Genomic DNA, 18,663 nt, shown 5'->3' with positions numbered 1-18,663 from the left:
TTGGTGCAACATCACCAGAAATCCTGGATAAATATGGGATTAAATTTATGGGGATGTGCATATGTAGGGTCCAATCTTTGTTACTGAAGTATTAATTTTACTGACCCAGCAGTCAGTCAGGTTTTTATTATATAAATATAGAGATGTAGGCACTTCAGATGTGAGTATCTGACACAAGCCTGGTGACAACGAGCACAGAGCCATTCCAAGGGATGGGAGATCCACGGGAACCTGGCCCCTCTGCAACCTCCCCTGTGGGTCAGCCAGAATGAACCTGAGCTGGTGGTTTATCCACCTAAGGAACTGGAACCAAATTTTCATCTCTCTTGCAGTTACCCCACTCCAGTTTGGCTTCCTAGAGAAACCTGCCTGCTCCAGCTGGAGCAATGAAGGGATTACAGGAAACCACACGTTAAATAAAATGTTCTTTTAATGATCACCCCCCGAATACCCAAAGGCACCAGTCAACACCGTGGACTAATGACCTACAAATTGGTGGGATTCTTACACATTTGTAGCATTACAATATTTTTTCCACAGCTTCAGATGGCACATTAAGAGGAATATTTCATCTGCAACAGCTTTGTCCTGAACGCCCTTCCATGTGATTAATTTAATAGAAAAAGGATCAAACCAAAACTGAGCTTGCTGCCCTCCTTTCTCCAGGTATTTCTGCAGCTCATCTTGAATCCACACCTGTGCAACTCCAAATTTATTCCCAATTTATTACTGTAACTCCTCAAACACCACCTGAATCCCCTCACAGATCCTCCAGGTAACACACGGAGAGGCAACACTCCCACTGAGGACAATTTGCATTTCTTTTATCCATTGCAAAAACCTCTGTAACGTCTCGAGTATAAAGCTCACAAAATACATTTTAAAGGAACTACCATAAAGTATTTGCTTCAAATAGACCTTTTACAATGAAACACAAAATTCAAAGGACATTCTTTTAGGAAAGCACTTGAAACTGTAACACTTAGGTCCTGACAACATTAGATTACTTTAAGCTGTAAACCCTAAGAAGTTTTGTGATTAAATAAAATCAGCATTACAATTTCCAGGCATTATAATCATTGAACAGATTGTAACAACGAGATATAATTATAATGCAAACATGAAGCTCAGGAGACCGGCACTGAGAAAACTCTCAATTCTTTGTAGATTTAGATCTGCACATGATAAAATCAGTAACAACTGGGGAAGAGGTTCCAATATTTCATCCTACACACTGATATCACTGTTTTGCAAGCAGCAGTCAACACATCATTCCCTTTTTAATATTACTTTACAGAGTCATTACAACCTTGAAAAAAAAAAACCTCCAGGTCAATTACTGCTGCCAGGTATCAATAGAACATCTGGAAGGAAATAATCTAAACCATCAGGTTTTGTTAATTACCCCTGTAGGTGTAGATACACGAGATTTTATATATGTAAGGCAAAATAAATTACACATATATGCTTACATATACAAAATCACAGCCTCAACCTTCAGAACTGAACTACCTCTAGGTAAGAAATATAAGACCTTTTTCCATAAATTTGAAGGGTTTATTTTATACCTGAGAGATTGTTGCATATTGATATAATTGTACCTTTGCCTGTAGGTGCTCCCCTAAGTCTTTCCTCTTTCCTGGGGTACAAAGCCCATCGCAGCCAGGTGGACTCTTCCCACCAGCTCCATGGACTTTGGCTGAGCCCTTCCTTCCCCAACCTGGATTAACAGAGAGGTGACAGAATTCAATATATGTTTAAATAAAGTTCTGTACAAGTGCACAGGCTGGTTTATACAAACCCACAGCGAGTTCACCACTCCTGACACTTCCACAGTATCTGATTTCAAAAGAATTTTAGTCCTTTACCCAATGCATGTTTCTACTTGTTGGTTACAGAACACCTTAGTGAAGAATTTTTCCGGGTATTGGATCACTGGCCATGCAAGACACGCTGAAAATGCTCCTTCCTGCCTGACCCGTTCCCTGGTTCCTGAGAAGATCAACCCATTTTTCCACCCAGCAACCAAGGAAACCAGGAGGGGAGGAGTAATAAATCAAAGTGGCAACACTACATTAAGGTCACAGGCCAGTGCAGATGGACTGAGACTTTCCAACTAATCTAGAGAGATCAGGAGCCCCATTCCTCCTGAAATTTAAGGCATTTGGATGCCTGATTCCCACAGATTCCCCAGTCCAGCTCTCAGCTCCTCATCCCTGCAGATCTCAAGCAGTAGCAGGGACATGACTCACGTAAGGCTCTTACAGAATTTCACAGTGCTATTTAACATGGCAAACACCAAACTAAATGTAAAGGTTCCCTTTGTCATCCAGACACTTCAATTAAAACAGAAATAAAAGGAATCCACCATGTCTCACTCCATTTTGCTCCTGTCAGGGGGAATTCCCTAGAAGTGCTTTCATAGCAAATATGGTATTACCACAGCTGATCACAGAGCAATCAGAACTGATGGTTTTTATTAAATATTGTTTAACCAATGGAAAGATCTTAGTGGAAGTGGAATAAAGTGTGCTTTCAGACACCAAATTGGACATACCTGAAAAATCAGTAAAAGTAACAGTACTCTATTTATGAAAGACATCACAAAATGAGTCAGCTTCATTAGCAAACCCTTCTTATGTTGCAGAAATACCGATTTTTTGCACTGTCTTTTACAGAAAAAAGTTGACTTTAGTGATGGTGGTCACCAAAGCTGTCTTTGAACAATTCTTTGTTCAAATGTACAGGAATATAATGGGAAAAGGGAAGCCACTGGCAATTGGACTTAGAAAATTAAGAAATGTTTGATTTGAAACAGCACATTTATGGTCCACATTTCTATGTAAAATAAAGCAAACTCTTGTGCCCAAGTAGAAGAAATTCCCAAGGCCTGACAGCTGTTATAAATGGATGCAATGCAGCCACTGCTTTGGAGCAGGAGGAGATGAGGATGAACAGTGACAGGGACGACACAGCGACACACGAAGTCGATGTAAGAAACTCTACAGCTTGCATTTCCAGTTGCCTGTTCCCATTTTATACCCACACCCCTTCCAAACCTCCTTTTCCCACTAGTCCTTCTTGTTCCATATTTCTTTTCCCATGTTTGGTTTTGGTGAAACCACTTTAGATCCATCTGTCCCAAACCTGCTCATCCTGGAGCAAACCCTCCGCCCATCACAGCTACAAACACTTTGCAACCTCAGGGCGTTTCCCTTTCCACGTTTCCCTTTCCATAATTCAGGAGTTCTCTGGCACCATTTCCAACATTTCATGGAGCAACTGGCACAGGGAGGCACTTATGTGACATGTTTAAAACTTATCTTTGGTAAACACTCACACACAAATGTGTAACTCACGTTTTGCTTCCTGATCGTAAATCCTCGTTTGCTACCGGTGGATGTGTGCAGGTATCTAAACACAGACAGGACTTTACCAGTATAAAACAGTTTTTCAAATGCCACTGCCAAGGATTTGTTTTAATTCACCTAAAAATAGCGCAGTCCTGGGCTTCTGGAGTTTTTTCCTGACTCTGTTTGTTGCGCATTAAAGCAGCTCTGATCAATAACAAATTAGCAATAGAAAGTGAGCCTGATCTGCTCAATTTTTATCTCCTTTCTCATTCTCTTGCCTTGGCTTTCAAGACCAATTTAATCAGAACAGTTGTATCCCTTACAGCTTTTGCTATCTGTGAGGCAGATCCTGGGCTCTGATGCTGCCTGACTTGAGCAGCCAAACCCTTCACTGGGATCAGTAGAAATTGCTCTCGGTAGGGGCATTTCCCACTCACCAGTACGAACCAGTACTCTGGGGAGGGGAGTGACCCCGAGTCTCTGACTGACCTGAGGAACGATCCGCAGAGCTCACACCACCACGAGATGACCCATCAATGTGTATTTTCAAAGGTGCTGTAAATAAATGTTCCTAGAACTGCATGGATAAAACCAAGGGATGATTGACTTTGATGTACCCAGAGCACTGACCCTTCTAACATCAGGCATTTCTACAAAGAGGTATTTCATTGGCTTCAGTTTTCATTGACACCATTTAAATTTTGCTTAAGAATTTTTTTTTTTTTTTTTTAGAACCCAGAACTTAGTGCATTTCATTTTTATAAAATTAGAATAATTTATATCCTTCTCTTTTCATTGCAAAAAAATACAGCCCGAACACACATCAAGGTATAAACACTTCACGAATGACAGACGCTTCACTTATTTCACCTGCTTAATGGTGAGTTAGACATCGATCAACCAAACAACTTTGGCAACTTGCACGAAAATACGTCCTTAACTCAAAAGTGCTGATAAAACTCGCTTTAATGAGGCCTTTATTAAGGAGAGAACTGGAAAGAGAGGAGTGGTGAGTGCTTGGAGGTCGGAGCGTTCCTACACCATCCCGCTCTGTAGCTGTATGTGGAAAGGGTACGGCTGGTAGAACACAGGGGGTTGTCCATGAGCAATGTAGTAGCTGCTGAAGTTTCTGTCACTGATATAGGGAGCAGGCTGATAGTAGCACGTGACATTGGCCGCGTTCGGGATGATGTTTTGTTCTCCGAGCACTTTTAAAGCCAGAATTGTGATCATGTTGAGGGTTTGCCTTCGCTCGTGTCCCATGAGGCAGACTGTGCTCTTGTTCACCACCCCACGCAGGGTCATCAAGTAGTCGTACTTGCTCTTCTCCTCCCCGATGAAGTGGTTGCGCAGGTAGGACTCGATTTTCCTCTGCTGCTCGGCAACGTCGGGAAAATCAATGAAGAACCTGGAACACATGTAACGTTCCAGACATTTAATTTCAGCCTCATCTGCCGGCTTAAAGTCGCGGACCAGGAGGTTGCTGTACTTCAGGAGGCCACCTCCTCTGATCTCCTCCGGGTTCCGGGTGGAGATCAGTTTGTATCTCAGGTGGTCCATGGCTTGGTTGAAGTCCCCGTACATGCTCTCGGCGATGACGGCGGGGTGACAGTCCTGTGTCAGGGGCTGGTCTGTGGCTCTGTAGACAGTCAGGATGGAGTCCAGGATGATCTGGAAGGAGTCCACGCTGAACTCAAACTGCCGCCGGAGCGAGCTGACGAACTTCAGCTCCACGTTCTTGCCGCTGTTGTTGGACAGCGAGATGAGGCTCCAGCGGTCGTGGTCAGTGGAGACTTTGACCATCTTCTGCACATAGGCATCCTTCATGGTCTGAGCCGTGATTTTTTGCTTGTTAACACATTTTGGCAAGAAGTCCAATAGGCAATTGAGAACTGCTTCCTTAACGACCTGGAACTCGAGCTCACTGGGAAGTTCCACTCCAAAAATGATGTCCAGGTCCTTGCAACTGGTTCCATTGTGCTTCACCAGGATGTGACTGGCAGTGGAACCGTTCAGACGGATGTCTCTAACCTGGATCTGCTTCTCAATGAGCTGCTCCTTTACCATATGGATTATATCCTTCGGCTTTACTTCCAGGGTCGGAAAATTTCCTCTCCCATGAATAGGTATAGCCTCAGCCAAAACCTGATCCAGGATTTTAATCTGATCCCAGGTGAGATAACTGAATCTGTGGTCCAAGTCCTCAGTCATTGTGATATCAGTTGGCTAAACAGGGAGAAAAAGGAATTACAGACAAATGTTAGAACTTCCTGGAATACGAGAGAGGACATTTCACTTGGTTATACCAAACTTCCTCCCTCAGTGTAGTGACAGAGCTGTTCATTTTACAGAGACACAACCCCAGTTAATGGTCTGAGTCAACCACTGCACTTGTTGCAGGCTTTTAATTGAATCTTAATGTACTTTGGTTTTAATCCTGCTGAGAAGCCATCATGTTATTGTATAACCCATGACTCAAAGTAAATGCAGCAAACCATATAGACCCAGTTTAAAACTACTCAAAGGTTAATAACACGAAATATTTGGTGGTTCTAATGAAACTCCAAATAAATTTCACCGTGAAGAACTAAAAGGAACAAAATGAGCAAATTTGTTCTTTCTGTCCTGCCTAGACATCTCCCTTGATCTTCAGTGACTTGAATACTTAATAGTACTAAAAGACCAGGAAGTTTTTTTTGTGAAAAGCAGGAATGATGCAACCTGCTCCCTGTTTATCCAGCCATATGCCTTGGATGAACTTTGGTCTCTGTGGCTTATCTAAACACATGCATCCTTTAATCACTTATGGTTTAAGGACTGGATGTCTGATAACTGTTAAGCTGTTTCCACGATGTTTCTGAGGAAAATATTTCCCTTCTAAGCCATTAACCATGTTTTACATTCATGTATCAATGCTGCAAGTCGTGGTTTGTCAGATCTGGTGAGACAACTCCTTCCAGTCTTGTGGAGAAAGAACCTCAAGAGAACCTGTAAAGAAACACCTATAGAATACATGGGATAAAGCTCAGATTTGGGAACTTCTCAGTTTAAAAGGGTATCTTGCCTTCATAACATCACATCTAGCAAGGAGATGAGACACTCAGGTGGTGTCCAGGGGGGATCTGAGCATGTTCAGTGAGGCACCAGCCGGGTGGAAGAAGTGCCTTTGGGAATCTGCCAGCACCCAGAACCTGCTACTGAAACACCCCCGAGTGTTTCTGCAGCCAGATGGCTCAAACATATTCTTTCAGCCAAAGCTCAAGAATAAAAATAAAATAAAATCATACTAAGTAATAACACTACTGAAAAGTCCCCACTGTTGTTTCTTAATCAGTAGTGACTCCATATGTACGTTGTCATACATTCCCCTTCCCTCGCCTTCAGATTCCACGTTTTGGAATATTTTAGTAATTTCAAGTAACTTTGTGAGCTGCCAAATAGCTTTGAATATGGCAGAGCTCTATTTCACATACTTCTGCTGGAATTTCAACTCCCATTAAGCTGATCAGGAGCATATGTAATTCCAAGCACCTTCCTGGCCTCATGACAAAGAATGGGACAAACCAGATGTTTGAAGTTGAAGGAATGTTTTAAAAGTTGGCTAAAGCAGGACTGAAGTTGGGAATTTAATTGACAGTGTGAAGGTCTTGGAATCGGTCCCATAGGTCTGGCACAACCACGTAGCTCCTGACATCGTGTACATAGTGCATAATTCCACAGACATAACAGGTATGTTTTCAGGTGTATTCAGAAATATCCACGTTTTTCCTGCAGGCATTTAGAGGACACATTTGAACTGAAAAGCAGAGAAACTGCCATCCACAGCACTGCCTATTTTACATGCTAATGATTTCATCATTAAATTTTCATCAGAATGCCATGCTTATTCCTTTAAAACTATTGCTAAGCATCCTTCAGAGCCTTTATGACAACTCAGTACAAGTTTATCCTAAAAAACAGCTGTTACAGAAATTCTGGAAGTGGGACGACCCTGGGTGGAGGCAGGTTGAAAGGAGGGAGTTTTGTTCAAATGTTTTTGCTGCCATGTTGTCACCTGAATCATTCACAGAATCACAGAACTAAGGTTGGAAAAGACTTCCAAGATCATCAAGTCCAGCTTTTTATACATCAGATTACAGTGGACCAGCCCCAATGATCCCCTAGCAAACTTAGAATTGTCAGAATTGTTGTCTAAGCAGTAGTTTTTATTATGGCATTTGTCTAATATTGCAAAACTTTGACCTTTTTGAGGCTGATGCTGTGATGTAAAAAAAAAGGGGGAATAGAAAAGGGAATGTTGAAATTCAATCCCCTTTTAGCAGAGGGACCCTCTTCAAACACTTGGAAAGTCAGAAGATGGACGTATCCCTAAATAAGCTTAGAAATCCTTCCTTTATTGCTACATGTTTTTAGGTATTTCAGATGTTATTCCAATATACTGAGGTTTGAAACTGAAACGAGAAGGTAATGTCAGTAAATCTCTCTTTTGTGTTGAAGAGTCGTCCCTCAAAATGTCATTTCTCTGAAGGGATTCCTGGAGAATCTGGGGAGGCTTTGGGAGCTCAGAGTCTCACCATTAATGTTTTATGATAAATATTAAAGAATTCTGTGCTGAAATAACACCTTCAGCTTTGACAAGTGAGAAAAATGTGATAGGAAAAAAACCCAGGAACTCAGTTTTCAAAAATATAATTAATTTGCAGATAAACATAAATAAACATTAGTAGCACTAGTAGTAGTATTTATTATTTACTAATTTTCTACCAGTTTGCAACCCAATACTTTAACCCTGCACTCTCCTAGAAGGATTTTCCCTTGTTCTTTTCCTCAGTCTCTTCTGGCAGCAAGAACAATTCCTAGGCACTTTTATAGTCCTTAGGAACCTGATTTCTCAAAGCAGGGGGAAATTTATTTACTGAGGTGCTCAGGTTAATGCCAGGAGTTATTATTAATGTAATTAACCTCGGTTGCAATACATCAGCAGCAACACTGAGGTTGCAATTAGTCAAAGTGTTGTGTAAAACAAGAGATCCTGGGATGAAGGGAAGGAAACTCCCTGCATGTGACCACAGCACTCAGATGAAGCCAAGCACAAGTGAGTACTGAGCTGGTTAATGGGAAAAGAGGCTGGAAAAAAACTTTATTCCTTGGAAACTGGCGCTGTTTGCAATGGAGGGTGATCAGTTTACATGGAAAGAGAGTGATAGGACACAGGAATGGTTTTAAAGTAAAAGAGGAGAGGTTTAGAATAAATTAGGGAGAAATTCTTCCCTGTGAGGGTGGTGAGGCCCTGACACAGGTTCCAGAGAAGCTGTGGCTGCCCCATCCCTGGAAGTGTGCAAGGCCAGGTTGGACAGGGCTTGGAGCAACCTGGGACAGTAGAAGTGGAACTGGAAGCAGGTGATCTTTAAGGTCCCTTCCAACCAAACCATCCTGGGATTCCATGGTCCCTGGATGCAGATACACCTCACCCCAGTGGCACCCCTAATCCCAGCCTTCCTTAAGATTTCCCTGTGGCACCCTGCCAAAGAATTCCATAGGAACACCCCAAAGCATCTCATGTGTTCCACATTCAGGGCTTTCTTGTCCTAAAGTCTGCACGTGGGCAAATTGAAGCTGCACAAACACCACCACCATGGTAGTGAAATTCAAAAGAGGATGTCTCTTTCCACACTTCATTAATATTTGTAATTTACTGAGATTCTCTTAAGTTTTTTTGTTTATGGGATTTAAATGTTACCATAAACTGCAGCAGACCCTGAATCCCACCTGATTAAAGATCTCTGACAGATGAAATGATGAGGAAAAGCAGTTTTCAGGGTTTTTTCTTTTACATACACTGGCTAGAGAAGCACAGAATAAGATGGATCAGATCCAGTCAAGTTTTGTGATATATTATCCTTATTATAAGGTTAGAAAAATATTTCCCTGACTCAACTTCCAACTTGTCCTTGAGTGGTCACCTTCAGCTGATAAAGTGGTCACAATATGAAAAAATGTTTGGATACTGTTGGATCATTAAACATAATATTGTTAAATTTTATCATTTGTTTTCCTATTGAAATTAGAGGCTCTTAATTTTCTTTTTGGACCAAGCAGCTCTGAGTTTGGGCTTACAATGATGCTAAAATGTTTCATTAACCACCTCTCAGTACTCCACTATGCATGAGCTTCATCAAAAAAATCCAAGCAGATCTGGCTTTACATCTGAATGAAGCAAATCTGCCATGCTAATGACAGCTTTCATGCTCCCCACAACTTTCATAGAAACAGATACTTACAGTCTAGAGAACAGTCTCATCAAATTTAGCTCATATTTTACTGATAAACTGTTTAGATTCTTTTTTTATATATTCCATAATGTTGATTCAGTGTGTTTTCAAAGGGTTCGCCATGTGCTGGCATTTTCAGGCAGGATACAGCTGAAATAGTTTTTGTGCAGCTGTGGCAGCTCCATCCTCTTCCCTTTGCTTCTATCTGCTCCCATGTTTTTCTGTTTACAATAAAGGTTGGGAATACTTAAATGCTCCAATTCTTTCTACTTTGCACTTGAAATCAGTTGTGCGTGGACCTTTCACAGATCACAGAATTCCAGAATCACTGAGGCTGGAAAAGCCCTCCAAGACCACCGAGTCCAACCAGTGCCCCATCCCCACCTTGTCACCAGCTCAGACACCGAGTGCCACCTCCAGTCCTTCCTTGGACACCTCCAAGGACAGGGACTCCTCCACCTCCCTGGGCAGCCCCTGCCAATACCTGACCACCCTTTCCATGAAGAAATTCCTGCTGCTGTCCAACATGAACCTCCCCTGGCACAGCTTGAGACTTCCCTCATCCTGTCCCCTGTTCCCTGGGAGAAGAGGCTAGAAAGGAGATGTAGCAGAATGTCTTGGGAGCTGCCGCGGTGTCTTTGTTTTGGGGGATCACTTCAGAAACACCCACAGAAACTCTGCCATTCCTCACATCTCTGCACTGGTTTTCCTGCTTACACATGATGCACATCATTAACGATTTCCATGATGTCCTGCTAAAGCTTTATTTTAATTAAGAGATCCATTTCTCCATTAAGCCAGGCATTTAGAAGTATTTTGTTCACTTACTTCAGGACTGCAGCTGGCATAAGCTCCAAAGGCAAGAATGTCAAACGTGGAGGGACTTCCAGTTGTAAATTAAACCCAGACGAGACAAGGAGAAGCAGTAAAGCATCTGGGGAACCTAAATGGGGACATATTTAAATTGGTTTGACAGTGTTTTCCATGAGTTTTTCCTTCCATTAATGTTAATGCACACGGTGGAAGCAGTGTTTATTTATCCTGTTATCAAGAGATAACGCATGAATTGCCATCAGTTTTTCAGGCCAGTTACCATCGAGTTTCCCTGGGATAACAAATGGTATCAGCTCTTCCCTGGCAGATAAGGTTGCAAGGTGGGCAAAATGCACTGCAAAGCAGTTGGCTTGGGCTGCACCACAGAATGTCACCTTCAAGGGCACAAAAAGTAAACACAAGAGGAGACTTGATCCACAAAAATGTGTCCTACTTTTTCCACCCAACCCAAGGAACATGGATAATGGCTTTAAGGGAAAGAGGGCAGGGTCAGATGGGATATTGGGAAGGAATTCTTCCCTGTGAGGGTGGGGAGGCCCTGGCACAGGGTGCCCAGAGCAGCTGTGGCTGCCCCTGGATCCCTGGAAGTGTCCAAGGCCAGGTTGGATGGGGCTTGGAGCATCCTGAACTATGGCTGTTTCCCTACCCATGGCACAAGATGGGATGTAAGGGTGCTTCCAACCCAAACCATCCCGGGATTATGTTTGCACTGGAATGTTCCAGGATATTGGCTTGATGAGCTGGGAGCTCTCAGGAGGCACAAAATGAGGAGTTTAATCTGGGCACCCAGTATGAAATCATAATCCATATTCTGCCATGCTGGATATTCAGGGCTTTTTGGACGTCCCATTTTTCCATCATGATTCATGGTACACTCATTCTTAGCCAGATGGGGATCCCCTGACAGGGCAACATTTTCAAGGGCCCATTTATTATGACCTGGTATCAGTTCCCACAACACACGAGGCTCCTTCTCACAGGGCCTCCAGTCCAAACAAACCAAGCAGTGTACAGAACATGAGGCCACCAGTATCTCAATTGCTCTAAAATACTTCAATAACTTTTTAAAAATAGCTGGCATATGCAATATTTGGTCTATTTGGGGCTGTGGTCATGCCTCGGAAGTTCCTGCTTTAGGAAAAGATTATTTGTACTACCAAACACATACTATGGACTAAGTCCTGAATAATGTTCCCAGCAAAGATGCAAAATTCCAGACTCACCGTGGCAGGACGACTGGAAGCGTGTATTCCAGCGGAGTTAATAGGATGAGTCACTGGATCATTTGGTAGAAATATGAATTGTCATCTTGTCACTGACAGAAACACGAAGCTCCCCGGGAAAGCTGCAGGAAATAAAACCCAACAAACAACCACATTCATTTGGAGATCAATGTTAACCACCAGTCACCTGCTGGACATAATAAATGATGCATTATGGCTTGGCAGTCCTGCAGGTATAACAACAGCCTTTGAAGTTGGAAATTATAAGGTAAAAGTAGTGGAAAAAGCACCAAAGTGCTTATAAAAACTCTGGGTTTCAGGTCATGCTTAATCCTCTGCAAGGATATTAACAAACTTGGCATTTTCCCTACGGGATTCTGAGTGGGAATTTAATATTATTAATAGACATGCAAATTAGCAGGGACGTAGTAGAATCATATAAAATTTAGAATGAATAATAACTCAGCAGAATGAAGTATTATGAATTGTGTAGTGGCTTTAGATTCTTTCTATCAGAGTGTGCAGCTGACAGGAAGGTCTTGTTTCCTGGCACGTGAGGTTGGTTCATTTAGAGTAAGCCCAGGATCCTATTGCTGGAATTTCCATGTTCATTGGCTGGCTGTGCTGGAATGAAATATTTCTGTAAATATTCATCTGCTGTCATAAAGGCACTTTCTTATATTTGTTTCTCATTTCAAACACATGCTGACAGTCCGTATTCTCAGGCTTTCCTTCCAACACCTCCCATTCCAGCACCCCATCCCGCAAAGTTCACAACACCCACTCAAGTTCCCTGACTATCCTAAGCAGGGCCTGTCCACTGGATGGTTTGATATCCACAGGAATTTACTCCTTGCTGAGTTGTGTTCCACAATCTCAGCTTTTATGCTGAAATTATATATGGTTCTTAGGAAACATAATATTGCAAGTATGATTTAAGTGTAAATATCTGCATAACCTGCAGGAAAAGCTGAAATTATAGCCCAAGGAGGTATGGACTGTGTTATTAATTTTTTTAGGAATATAATGGATTTTTCCTCCATGCTACAGCAGGCAGATTTTTTATCCCTGAAAATGCCATTTTAGTGCTGCCAGAAGCACAGCACTCGCTCTGCTCACCCTGTGAGGACCTGTCTGCTGTGCCAGGGCCTGTCTGCAGCTTTCATTTGCTTTCCAGCTCCTGATGGGCTACTAATTAGCTGGATGCATGTTCCTGACCTGCCCCCAAATCCGTGCACTGATGGCTCACACTGGCAGCTGGAATAAAGGGTTAAGTCTGGCAAGGGCTGAGCTCTGCTCTAAGCCTGGCAGTGAGCAGCCAGTTAGACCCTGATGGCAAAGGAAAGAGTTCTGGGCTGCTTAGATAAAAGACTCTCGGCATGTAGAGTCTGGAAAAGTCAGACAAATCAGTCACTTTGCATAAAAATACAAACTTCTTTTTAACACCGAAATATTGTTATTTCTTTCCGTGCAAGGATGGAAGGTTTAATGGATATATGATATCCATTAATGGATATATCACCATGATAGAACAGATTAACACTGGAGCAGAATTTATGGCTTCCCCTGGTGATATTTAGGGGAAGAAGAGAGAGACCTTTATGGCATTTTTTTTTAGAAGAGGCATTATTATATAATATGTTCATAGAAGCAGCAGCTGAGATTGATGAGCTGCTTTGCCTACGGGGACATTATTCCCAACAGCTGCCTTTTATTGGCTCAGTCACTGCAGGAAAAAGCATCATTTCCTTACTCTACACTCAGGCTTCCCAGGACTTTTTCAGCTGAAGGAGAAACAAAAATAAAAATGACTGTGTCAACAATCACCCTGTGTTTTAAAGAGAGTATTTCCCTGCTCCTGAATGCGGGATGCGAATTGTGGCGACACGCACCAACAAACCCATTCCCAAGCCTTTTCCCCTGGTGTCTCCGTGCCTAAGGAGCACAGGACTATTCTGAGATCCAGCAGAGTCTGGGAGATGACGTGGGGCTCTGTGTCCTGGATTTCCCTCTGTCCCACAATCTCCCAGCTGGTCACTCCTTTGGGTGTCCCCACTCCCAGGTTCCACCCCGAGGAATATTGACCCTCAAACCTTCCAGGTTTCCATGTCTCCCATGGGCTTTGGTGGACTTGGAGGTTTCTCAGACACCTCGTGAGCCCTCCCAGGGCATTTCATGGTGATGCCCCCCAAAGTGGCAGGAAAAAGATCCAAGGATCCAAGAGATTCCTTCCTCCCCCTCTGTGCTGCAGCTTCTCCTGACTGCTCTGCTTAACTCCTCAGACTAATCCCAAAATCTATTTACTCACTCGAGATCCCAGTGACTCAATCCAAAGCTCACTTATCAAAAACTCTCATTATTATGACTAAACTGCAGCAAAAGCAGGCAAGGTAAAAATTGAAACAATCTTTCTTTTCCGTCTTTTAACCATCTTCATAATCATCTCTCCTCTTCAAATGCCAGAGGAAGAGGGATGAGCGATGCCATGTGCCACTGCAGCCCTAATGCTGGGCTGCTTTCAGGGTAAAAAGGGCATTACAAAGTCAAGGCTCTCCTCAGGAACTCTCCAGAACCACTCTCCCCTCATCTACACCAAAGGACAAGCACCAAATATCCCCAAGAACTGCCTTGGTCACTAAACCATGAGAGGATCCTCCACGATGACATTTCTGTCTATTTTGAGAGGGTTCCAACACAACCACATCCACAGAATGCATTTCTCTTTTCCGACTGATCACACCCAAAAACTCTTGCTGGAAGCTGCATTTAGTTCCTTCAGTCAGTGCAGTGTGGGGGTTTTCCCCTCTAAATCAGTAATGAGCCACTGGGGTATTGAGGGTGGGTTTTGATGGTTCATGCAGAGTGGATTTGGAGTTTTGCTTGGAAGGAGCCTGAAAGCTGAAAGAAATGCACCCCGAAGGCCTCCCTGCATCACCTGTGCTCTGCTCTGCACATGTTAGAAAAGTGTTTCTATTAAACAATTATTCTGTTCCACTCCAGGAGTATTTTCATTTCATGGCAGAAGCTGTGAACTCCAGGCCCAGGCTCCAGGTTGATTTGTGAAGCAGTTTAGGATCACTTCAAATAAAGGCTCTTCCTGACTGCAACAGCAAGGGGGGGGAGTTTAAATTGAATTGGGAAAACTTCTGTATCCTGGAGCAGGCTGGGCTGACACCTCCACAGGAATGTGTCTCACAAGCTACTCAAAGATTACTGCGTCTTCCACTGCTTAATTATATTACTATTTGTGTTTACAATGTTCATATAGAATTCATATTTTTATGAATTAATTTCCATACTTATATTAGAAAGTTACTCTCTGAATACAAAACACAGCAGTGGGATTTCATTTTACAGCCATTTTCCCAATTTTATGAGTTATACTGTAAAAGTGGGGAAAAAGAAATGAATTATTCATTATCTTCAAAGTATTTGCTGCACAAGAGTTTATGTTTAATTTTGCATCAGTGACAGCCTAGATTCCCCTAGAAAATAGTTTTTTGATAAGTGAAATGTTTTCTAGAGTTTTCAGTTAAAAAATCTGCATAACTCCGGTCAAACTGCAGCAGGAAAAAGGATTCTGACTGCAGCATCAGAGCAGGGAACTGCTCCTCTTTTGTGGTGAAGGTAGCATGAAATCTCTGTTGACATTATTACTAAGAGGCAGAGAGGAGATAAAGTGATGATTAAACCCAAGAAAAAGGCCCGGGCCCTGCAGCACAGCTGTGCATTCGTGACTTTTCCATCACTATCAATAATTCATAATGACCATCATGCGCCTGACGACACCAAGTTGGGGAGAAAGACTGAGTCAAGCTTTCACCCAATGTGCAAAAACATCCAACCTGACATCGGATGTCAGGGCGACAGGACCGGCTGGATAAGCAAAGATCCAGCAGAAAGGGTAATGGAGAAGAAAATCAGCTGATGTGGACATAAATCAACATCTGCTGTACCCGTTCGTGGTGTTTTATGGAGGAAAACCCTCCTTTTGCTGATACACACTGAGAGAGAAACAGTTTTTAGAGCTTCTAAAATAACTTGGCTAGAAAAGAACTGAAATGGTGGTTTACCTGTGAGCAATTCTGCAACGTGAAGGAATCACGCTCAATATTATGCTCCAGTTTTGCAGCTGGGTTCTCCCCTGCTGTACCACACTAACTCAGCACGGCCATAGGCAATGGCACGTTGCTGATTTCCTGGGGCATCCTAGATTTCCCTACTGATACTTTGAATAATTATTTTTGCATGAGATCATGGTGGCAAAGGGAAAAAGCCAGACTGCACTTTTCAAAATATTTCTATTTTTTTAATGTTTGAATCCAAATGGCATAAATTCATAGAATGGTTTGGGTCAGGAAAGACCTTAACGCCCATCTAGTGCCACCCCCTGCCATGGGCAGGGACATCTTCCACTGTCCCAGTGGAAAGCTTCCAAGCCCCAATGTCCAACCTGGCCTTGGACACTGCCAGGGATCCAGGGGCAGCCACAGCTTCCCTGGGCACCCTGTGCCAGGGCCTCAGCACCCTCACAGGAAACAATTCCTTCCATATATTGAAGCTAAATCTCCCATCTTTCAGTTTGAAATTACTACTCCCTGTCCCACCACTACAGTTCCTGATAAAGGAATTGACTGAATAACAATTCAATTCAGCAGGAATTGCTCTGGTGTAAATGGGAGCAGAATTGGCCTGGTCTGTTCATGGCTGAGTATCTGTAAGATAAACCCTGAGCTCACTTCCACTCTCCATGGACCATCCCTCACTCCATACTTTGATGATGAAATTTGACTTGGAATTTGCCTCCAAATCCTCTAACTGTTCATTGACTTTCACCATTAAACCATGTGGGTTAAACATAGACACATAAGAGAGATATGACATAGAACACATAACTATGTGTTAAATCCATTTTAAAAAATCTATCCCCATATGCAGAGACCATCAAGGTACTGAGAACTCAACAAACACTGTCAGCAACCTCAGGATGACCCACCAAGGTCTTCTCAACACAAATGAGGGAGGGAAAGCAGAGCACAAGGTACAAAGATTTCACCCCCTCCTATGCCCAAGCACAGATGGCACAGCCCAAACCCCTCCTGCAGTCTGATCATCAGAGCCCAGAACCAGGAAAGCCACGAAACCACTCTGGATTAGGAGTGTTTTGAAAACATGCGTAGAATTTCATTCCTTCAAGCAGTGTTAATTAATGAATTAATTTCCACTGCCAGCCTAAATGCTGCTTAATTGACTCTCCAAAATAACTCAGTCTCAATGTGATCTTTCAAGGAACTTGGTCTACTTCTGTCTCCCTGATTTATAGTCGATTCATAAATTACGGGACTCTACTGTGTCAGCAGTTACTCCTGAGCTTAAGCAGGAGTTCAAGCCCTGATCTACAGGGCAGGAATTTAGGGTCAGGCTTTTGCTCTCAGGGGGCAACATGTCTCTGTGGCAGCTGAATCATTCTAGAGCACACAGTCCTTACACAGCCCTGTGTGTCTGGTGCCTAATGAGGCAACAAAACTAAATTTACTGTAAAGTTATGCCTGGGATGCACAACTGGGCTGGGAGGGTGTGCAGGCAGCACTGCCCTGAGGTCAAAGGTCTGCAGCACTGCAAATTAAAGGAATTATTGGTGCCCCCTTTGAACTAAGCTGTGGGAATGCCAGAGGGATAAGACAGAAGGAGCAGAAGGTATAATGCAGACTGCTATTCTCCCTCCACGCATCAAGCCCGTATTCCCAAGTCCTGGACGCTGCAGGCACAGCACACAGAGGATGAAAGGGCACAGGGATTGTTTTTAACATTTCTGAATGGGACAAACACATCACATCTGTGTCTAGAGCTTAAGGAGAAGTCAGGAGCACGAAGCGTGGGAGAGTCCCTGCTCTGGAGTCACTGTCATTTATTATTCATCCCTCGGCCTTTAGCGGAGAATTCGGCACATCTCCATTCATTCCCACCTGGCTGCTTTTCATGGGAGGCACGAACAGGCTGTTACTGTTAAGGCAGCACACGGAACACAACGTGTGTGAGCCTGCAGAGCCCACCCTCCTCTTTCCGAGGGAACAATTAATGTTATTACAGATTTGCAGTGGCTTAAAGATGTATCAGAGATGCCTCTGAGAGAAGGCAGGGAGCACAGGAGAGTGATTCCTGGCTGGGAAGACACAGAATTCCAGCCCCAAGTTGCTGGAAAGCAGTTTTGCTTTGCATGCAGTCACTTCCGAATAGTTTAGGGCACAGAATCGCAGCTTGCAGTCACTGTCACTTCACTGTCACTGTCACCTCCAGGCTGTGACCTCCCCCAAAACACGGATGGTCCTTGCAGAATACACAGAAAAGGCCTCAGCTACCAGGGCTGTCATCATCTAAGTGGGATGACAGAGCTTCCGACAGCGAGTAAGTAATGCCACGCTCCCACTACTGCTATACTATGAATGTGGCGAGGCAGGGCTTGCCCAAATCCAGGGAGCTTTTAGGATTCATGCAAAGGAACGCCCGTAGTGAGACGGAGCTCACGTGCAGCCAAACACACACAGCCCCCTCCAGCACCGCCGCGCCGCCAAACCGCCCTTTTTACAAGTTCACCCGATAAGTCTCTAAGGAAAACGCCTTACGGAGAGAGAAGGAAAAGGCCCGAGCCGAGCCGAGCGCTCCGGGCTTGGCCAAGTTTTTTAACCGAGCCCAACCGCTCCCGCAACGGCCCCGCCCGGCCCAACCCCGCGGGCACCCGCGACCCGCCGGCCCTGCGGGCTGGGCGCTGTGGAAACACTCACTCGCCATGCGGGGGACACCCGTTCACCGAGCGGCTGTGGGGGACACTCACTCACCGAGCGGCTGTGGGGGACACTCAGTCACCAAGGGGCTGCGGGGGACACGCTCCGTGCGAGTGTGCGGACACTCAGTCACCGTGCGGGTGCGGGGACTCTCACGCACCGAGCGGGTGCGGGGACCCTCACTCACCGTGTGGGCACA

At 43.9% G+C, this 18,663-nt stretch overlaps 1 protein-coding gene across 3 annotated transcripts in view; it reads right to left on the bottom strand.

The window, feature by feature from the left end:
- Nucleotides 1-412: 412 nt before the first annotated feature.
- TENT5D (terminal nucleotidyltransferase 5D) overlaps nt 413-18,663 on the bottom strand; it is a 19,811-nt gene continuing 1,560 nt past the window's right edge. Inside the window, exons 1-4 of one of the 3 annotated variants that reach the window (XM_042029241.1) lie at nt 18,519-18,652; nt 11,683-11,804; nt 10,454-10,568; nt 413-5,579 (exon numbers count right to left, since the gene is read on the bottom strand). In XM_042029241.1, coding sequence (XP_041885175.1) covers nt 4,389-5,564 — 1,176 coding nt within the window. In that variant the 5' untranslated portion in view covers nt 5,565-5,579; nt 10,454-10,568; nt 11,683-11,804; nt 18,519-18,652 and the 3' untranslated portion in view covers nt 413-4,388. Of the gene's footprint in view, nt 5,580-10,453; nt 10,569-11,682; nt 11,805-18,305; nt 18,372-18,518; nt 18,653-18,663 lie in introns of those variants that run through there. The other 2 variants (XM_042029242.1, XM_042029243.1) reach the window with 2 other exon arrangements.

This window comes from Corvus kubaryi, unplaced genomic scaffold, assembly GCF_017639235.1.
Source record: "Corvus kubaryi isolate FWS band 111438036 unplaced genomic scaffold, C.kubaryi_AGA036_p1.0 37322, whole genome shotgun sequence".
NCBI lineage: Eukaryota > Metazoa > Chordata > Aves > Passeriformes > Corvidae > Corvus > Corvus kubaryi.
The sequence above is the reverse complement of the archived record's forward strand: the minus strand, read 5'-3'. Positions and strand labels throughout refer to the sequence as shown.